An 8,010-nucleotide genomic window follows, 5' to 3' on the forward strand; every position below is an offset into this window, starting at 1 on the left:
GGATACAGTTAGAGAGGACATGGAGGTTGTTAGTGGGAGTGACGACAGAGTGAGATGGAAGAGGATGACTTGCTGTGGCAATCCCTGAAGATAGAAAAGCCTAAAGAAAAAGTCGTTTTAAGAAAAGATTTGACAAGTTGGGAAAAAAACTAAAACTACAGGAGTTTTCTGCGAGTAAAACATGTGAGAAAATAACAACTGATGCTTTGTGCAATTTCCTGAGATGCTGTATAATGCAGAGCATGAGTAATGTATATTTGAGAGATAATAGGATACTTTCCTCATTATACTGACAAAAATCATTAGTTTAAAATAGAAAAATGGGGGTGGTCAGTTTTCAGGAGAGCTCGCTGTCAYGGTTAAATGGTCTGTGCATCATTTTCAGGCACGATATGATCCCTGACGGATTTAATGTGCTACCCTTTAGTGATTGTCATAAATAAATGAGACAGTGCTGGAAATAATTGGATGCTTCTGTTTCACTTCAGTGGTTTTGTTCACTTTTCCATTGCTAAAAAAAAAGGTATACCCACATATGCTGTTGCTAACTCATCTTCTTCTTTTTTTTTTTACTAAAATGGAAAAGAAGGGTAAAAGGTTGATTGTATGTGCTACTGATTTGGAGCAGCAGTTTTYTGATTCTTTTGGCTTGTGATCACTGCACGATTTGATCTACTAAAGGATACTGATTTTATATAACATCCATATATTACTTACATTATATAGATACGTATAAAAAAGGATTTAATTAGAGAAGCAGAGTGTTGATACAAAATTAACCCATGTCTAGACAGGTATTCTAAACATATGGAAAGATTACTTTAATTACAGTATAAAGTTTGAATAAAGTATGACTAATAATCAACACTTGTGTAAACAAGAGGCAGGTATTGAGTAAATAGAAGTGATTAAAAAACAGATATAGATAAAATTGGACTTTAAGCACCAATTTCAAACCTTTGGAACACCCCCTGTATGACAGGTCCTCAGGTGGTGAGTTACATGTAGCTTGTTTAGACTGTTACAAAGCAGGTCCCAGGCGCAGACCATCCCGAGGACTAACTCAAAGGTAATCCAGGCAAACTGTCATGATTAGACTTTATAACTATAAGGATTCTTTCAAGGGTGATGGCCATTAACCCTAAACAAAATGACTCCTGAGATAACTGGTGTACTTGAACTGCTCCACCACATTAGGAGGCWAATTTGTGGAGGTGTGTCTTATTGTACATATTCTGGAATACTGGTCATGCCTGTGCCATATTGCATAAATACTGGGAAAACCAGGGCAATCCCCAAYTAGTCCTCATGTCTTTTGTGAACTTAAATAAAGCTGATAACTCTGCCCCTCCTGTCATTTTGTAGGAGGTGCTTCTAATGTACWTTGTTCTTGGCCCATTGCTCTGAACCATTTGGTTTCTAAAGAACAGTGAAGAACACAGTTAGTATCACTGTTGGACTTGTCTTTAGTGTGCGTTTACATAACTGCACCAGGTTTTTCTTTAATCTTTGGCTTTATTAAATGGATGTCCAACAGCATGCATTAAGGCAGTTTTAATTTTTGTTTTTAATCTCTAAATCAGCATCAATCTCAAGGTTTGCAGGTTAAATGTGGCCCACCACRACATTGTGTGAAGCCTGGGAGAGCTTCAGAGTAGTGATGGGTCAGTCGCAAACGTTACGGCTCTTTGAAGTGAWCAATGGGAGTCGACTCTTGATCAGGAGCTGTTTTTTTTTTTGTGAAAGCCGCACGTAATTATTTAAGATCTGTGATAGCGAGAGACAGCTGGTTGTGTCTACACTGGGCGGGAGGGGCAGTGAGCAACTCCTCAGCTCTGACATAGAGAGAGTTGGGGAGGGTCCACAGACACACACACAGCGCAGAGAGCATTCAGCAGCACACGAACACGAGAGGGGAGGAACGAGGTAACCCAGGCTTCCCTAAAGTTCTCTCAAAGATGGAGACGAGAAGAGAGGAAGATGTGACAATCAGGTGGAGTGGTTTTCTGTCTGCATACTCGAACAAGTGAATAAAAATAAGTTTGATTAAACAATAAAAAAATGTAAGTTTGCTTGCTTTTATAACAGAACAAATACACAAAWWTAAGCACCTGTAACKAMATCACCAGCAGTGGYAAACACTCTTTCAATGTGTTAGTTGTTGTCTTTCTATCTTTTCATAAAAACACTAAATTCCAAAGGGTTAACCAATGCAAAGGATCCATATTTGTCAAGTTAAGCTAATATATGAGGCTATGATAAGTTAGAGCTATTTGGGAGCCAMTCCACAAGAGCCAGCTCTCTGCAAAGTGCTGATCTTCCCATCACTACTTCAAAGATCTATCAATGTCTTTAAACACTCTCATACTACTATAAACAGCATGAACTACCTCTCCCATAATGCATGTTGATTATTTTATCAGCAAAACGATGGTACCCACAGGGTAGCTGTGGGTACCATTAGTAGCTGATGAAATTGTTTGTGTCAAATCTCCATTTCCGCATTTTTGCCATCTATTTTTCTAGTGTCCTGGGTCATGCAGCCACAGACCCCTGCACAGAGCAAGGATCATCATCATGAAGATGTCATGAGGAGGCGCAACCCTTAAAAGAAAAACTAAAAACCACACAAGGAAAGATGAGGGGAAATAAATAAAAACATCATATTATATCAACAATGTGACACACTATGGTGTGTCACATTGTTGTTAAAACCCAAAATGTCAAAGTTAATTATTACTGGCCCTCCGAGGGCCACCACAACACTCATGTTGCCTTCGGTGTAGATGAATTTGACACCCCTGCTCTAAACGAAGGATCACTTTTCCATGTATCCTAATTACACAGTTGCAAACTGTTGCTGTTTGCAGCTCTTAATGGCTCAAAAACTGATCAGACATGATCACATATTCATATCTGTTRTATAAACCTATTGTACCTTAGTGTTTGAATCATGAGAAAAAACTGAGTCCCAACAAMGACTGATCACACTCTCAGGCTCCTCTTGTGCAGCACTGAATACTTAAATGCAGCCACTGAATCATTACAATGCCTCCCAGCTACAATCAGTGTGGATGGAAAACAGCAGTTGAGGAATCTGTGAGCCACATAGCTGCATTATTATCTGCTGTGGAAGTGTGCATGCACATTCATTAAGCAGCACCTGAGGATCCCTCTGCACAGTATCTCTGTCACWATTAAATGGCCTGTTTTAACACTTGCACAGGAAGTGACAGTTCTAGCTAAATGAGATGTCGAACACCACCGTGAGGCGTTGGCTTAGTGCTTCATCGGTTTTACAAAACAGCATTCCMCGGCATATTCTTAGAGGTTGTTTATTGGTTGTTTCAAGCAGCTAAATAATTTAGCACTTTTTCATAAAAAACGATTGTGTAGCTGTCCATGAAACTGTGCTCAATTGAAGTTTTATTACAGACAAATAGAGAATTGTCAGACTGTCAGCTGCTCGTGTCATTTGTCCTAACAGTGTTATAGCAGAAGCCCTGACAACTGCCACACTGGTCAGAAACAAAAATCCCTACAGTACCATTAAGGAGATAGCTTGCATTATTTGACTCAATGATCTGTAGAGTGTTAGCTGTAATCACTTTCTGACTACGGCCAGAGCTAAACAGAATTTAATGGATTTCAAAACACATTATTGGTGTTAAAACAACTTCAATCAATTCAGGGGTACAAATTTGATACTTTTTCATTTGGTTTGTGTGCACATTTTCAAATCAAGAAAGAAATTRTTAAATATGATAAATACAGAAGACCTGCAAGTGTAGGTGCACTGCAAAAACTCTCTTAACAACTCTCTTCAATAAATCTTGAAATAACACAAAATTGAGCCAAATCAAGTATTTAAAGAATCTTACCAAGTAAAATTTTTTACTCCATTGGCAGAAATTTTTGAATTAATTTGAGTCAAATTTTCAGGCTAACAAGAGAAATAATCTTACACAATCTGAAAACAAGATTGTTATTCTTACACAATCGGTTCTTGTTTAGTAAATCAGTCTCAAAACAAGATCAAAAAGACTTTTTGGCTGGATATAAGATTTTAAAACTTGGTTAGGTGGACATTTAGTGGTGAAGTTTAACTAAACTTGATTCCATACTGTTTTAATTTTGGAACTGTACGTCGGATCTATCACACAGTTGGGTTTTGATACAGCAGCTCTGGGAAACTCACTCTGCCATCCTTGCAGTAGGCCAACAGCTTGTCTTCTTCCTTCGGGTGGAAGATGAGTGTCTCCGGCGTGAAGTCGATTGACTGTCGTTGGAAGGAAGAACCCTCATCTGTGCTGATAAACAACATCTGATCTCGTTCGTTTATAGACGAACCCACCATGACCACCTGAAAGAAACAGAAAGAGGCAGGGGGAGGTGGAGGGAAACAAAGGTCAAAGGTGAAAGAGAAAGTAACATCCAAATGTGTTCATGGCTAAGTCAGCAGTCTCCTAAAGATAAYCCTCGGTTTTTTTGTGTTGGTACCTGCACATTTTAATTCTGCTGCTCGCAGTGGGAAATTAATGACCATAAATGCATTTGTGGCCACACTCTCACATTCATTCAWGGCCATTTTCAAAGCTACAAAAAGTTTTCATCAGCCTTTTTAAGCTGCTCAGAGTGTGGCGACCCCATATTGATTATCTGTTTAGAGTTTTATAGCTCATAAAGTGAAGGCATTAAATACAGGGCAGGCCAGGATGTGCCAAACCACCAATCACAGTTATGGCCTTTTTAAATGTACCTATAGTAAAGATCAATTAAAAAATGAAGACGAAGAAAAGAGCCAGCTACATTTGGAGTTGAGGGAAGCAGTATGTTGACCTGTGTGACATTCTTGGTGTGAAATATTATAAGAATCTTTTTTATGGAAGAAATTTGTTTATAGCATGAAAATGTTTTGCACTAAATGAGGYTTGGATCAGTTACAGCAAAACAGTGAAACACATGAGCAAACTGAAAGATGATTTTAGTTATACCATTGCTTGGAATAAATGTGTACCAATAAAGGATAGAGGGAAATGGATCGATTTAAAGGATAAGCTCATAAACTTCTTTTTTCTTGTTGATTTTTGGRTTCACCTTAAGTTTCTACAAGCACTCACACATTTTCAAAACAAGATTTCAGGTCAGGCTGAGTCCCTGATTGATTTTCAAAGATACGGCAGATAATCAGCTACGTTAAATGTTTACTGYTGCGTGAAAAGAACTGTTTGGAGGAAACGAAACAAACATTCAGACAGTTTTATTTAAACTTTCGCTTGTWTTCATTTAGATTATTGCGACTGAAACGTGTTTGTATTTCCTTCTTAAATTAGGTGTACAGTAGGGTAGACACAGTGCCAATAATCTGATAGATGAGAAGCAAAATCCACAAAGATTCACTCATCAATCTAGATGCAGTATGATTCCACATGAATTTTGATTCAGCTCAGTGACTTTTATTGTAATACAAGGCAGTAAAGCTAATTGATCATTCTATGTTCCGATCATGATCAGGCACGAAGAGCTTCAAATAAGATTGAGAATATTTGGGTTGCACAAAACAWCAAAAACATACCATCATCAGCTTTTTTATCATCGACTTCTACWTTTATACTTTCCTAACCTCAGCTATGTCTGCCTACCATTTCCTTATAAGGCAATTGTTGTAAATCCTATGATTATTTTCCAGTACTGAACAAAGCTCGCTTAGCTCCAGCTCTTTTCATCTCCACTATTGAAACGTCTGTCTGGCTCTGGCACCAATAAACTGGTGCTAACGATATCCCAGGACTCATTACGCAGTCATCAAGCTTTACATGGAAAAAGAAAAAGGCGGCGTTTGGAAAGTCATAACAGACCAAAGAATTAGTTGTTTACCAACTTAGCTGATGGAATTAATGCTGTGATGTGATGTTGCAGAACATGCAATTAAAAAYATTTATACTGGAGCTTTTTACCCTCTTCATTGTACTCATACAATTCGATCAGGTGTATGTACAAGTRCAATACACATTTTGAGCAGACCAYTGTATAAYGATGAGCATGAAATGTGAATGCCACGAGTAAAATTGAACAGAATAGAACATTCTAAAACCYAAATAGTGATTAGAGCCAAAAAGGAAAGTTTCACAATATTACTATGAAGTAATACTGCTGATACAGGAATGAAACCCAAATTATTAATGTTTTTTTGTGTGTTTATGTGCAACGCTTTAAAAAATACATTGGATTTTRTGAAGTTATACCTCCTGTGAAAAGTGTGAATACATTTTCCAATGTTTTTTAAGTTTTAGGCACTTTTGTGATGTGATGAAAAACACATCACTATGGCAACAGGGTAGTGCGTGGTCACACAAACATTTTTCATCCAAAGACTAGACCATCTAATTTAACAGCTGTTCAATTCAGTCCACACGGACTTCGAAAGTTGTGGCCTCTGTGGGCTGCAGTCTATGTGGACTTCAAYCCCGGATTAACTACTTGAATTTCCCTCTGTCTCTGATGAACACTCCTGGAAAATACTCAAAGGGTTCCCTGCCTTACTTTTAATTTTTATAATTTAGTAAATTAAACAGACAWTTGCACCCATGAACAATACAGCCATTTCATACCAAAGATGTCCTTCAATGAGACCAATTATTCACCTTCAGGAGCTCATTCTAAATTTGCAGTGCACTTTCATAAAACCTGACTCACAGTTTAACAACAAAAAAAGACACCAAATTAAAACCCTCCCAGGCAGCAGAGGTATTTAACACTCTTTTAGAAGCTCWAGAGYGAAAACTCAATAGAAACAGYAAAACACTGTGTGCCTGCCTTTATTTACRGTGATWATGTAAAAATCAATTAAAGAAAAATGAGTCAGTTTAACAATGGGTTAAAAACCTAATGATACTATCCACACTCTGTGGCCCAGATACAGCAAAGACTCATGGTCCTTTGGTAGCCCAGATGTTTGCCAGAGGTGGTCCACGCATGGGCCCGCACCACATAGCATAAAACCCCAACCAGGCCAGTTGTGGCATGCCATCTTACAAACAGTGCCATCACTGCCAGRCCTGGCCCACATCTGGTTGACAAACCGATTGCCATGCCATCAGTGCCAGTTTGACGCCAGCTCTGGCCCACACCTGTCTGCTATGTGGGTGTGTTCTTGTAATAATCAGATGTCAATTAAAAAAGGCTCCCACAGCTAATCAACCCTAGAAAACATGAAAATGATTATAACTCAGTCAATGTAATAGAAATTGAGCTGAAATGTGATGTGGTAGTAAATGATATTGATCTCCAACACATATTCCTAATGCTACCATATTGCACAAGATCTTTGCTTTCAAATTTTCCGGTTAGGAAAATACTCCAAGGACCAGTAAATGGATTGTATCGAAACTTTCAGGTCGTAATTATTAGATGTAAACTCTTGCATGAAAGGCAACAGGCCACGTGCATTCTTTGAAGTAATTGTAGGTCTTCATTTTATTGATGGTTTTGGATTTGTCTACAAAAAAAAATTGACCAATTTCTGCAAGGATTATTACAGTAAGCGCATGGATGACCAGAAAATACAGAAAACATAAAGGTATGTTAATATTCGATATAGAACACTATTCCCATTTAACTCTGTAATGTTGTTTTTTTTTCTGATGACATTATTCAGATCAAAACAGAGCGAGCAATTAAGGGCAGAACACCACTGCAGTGTTTAAATCAAAACACAACACTTTAATACCAAAACAACATTGGCCCAGATTCCCAGCACTTTAATCTTAATGTTTGCTGATCATGTAAAAGCAAAGTCATTTGTTTTTGGTCCTTTTTGTTTGTTTTTATATATTTTAATAATTTAAAATCATGTCTTTGGCTTTTCAGTTTATCATTAAGATAAAAGCTTCAACAACAAATATGCTTCAAACACAACACACACTTAACTCCAAAGATGCAGAACAACTCTTCCTTTTATTGAATAAGAAAATTAAATCAATTCATACACACACACACACACACACACAC

At 37.7% G+C, this 8,010-nt stretch overlaps 1 protein-coding gene across 4 annotated transcripts in view; it reads right to left on the bottom strand.

The window, feature by feature from the left end:
• sorcs2 (sortilin-related VPS10 domain containing receptor 2) overlaps window positions 1–8,010 on the bottom strand; it is a gene marked incomplete at its 5' end in the record, with an annotated part of 345,732 nt that overhangs the window by 85,486 nt on the left and 252,236 nt on the right. For all 4 annotated transcript variants that reach the window (XM_014017240.1, XM_014017239.1, XM_014017238.1 and 1 more), the window contains 1 exon segment: window positions 4,199–4,363. In XM_014017240.1, coding sequence (XP_013872694.1) covers window positions 4,199–4,363 — 165 coding nt within the window.

The sequence above is a fragment of the Austrofundulus limnaeus genome, unplaced genomic scaffold (genome assembly GCF_001266775.1).
Source record: "Austrofundulus limnaeus strain Quisiro unplaced genomic scaffold, Austrofundulus_limnaeus-1.0 Scaffold164, whole genome shotgun sequence".
NCBI classification, from domain to species: domain Eukaryota; kingdom Metazoa; phylum Chordata; class Actinopteri; order Cyprinodontiformes; family Rivulidae; genus Austrofundulus; species Austrofundulus limnaeus.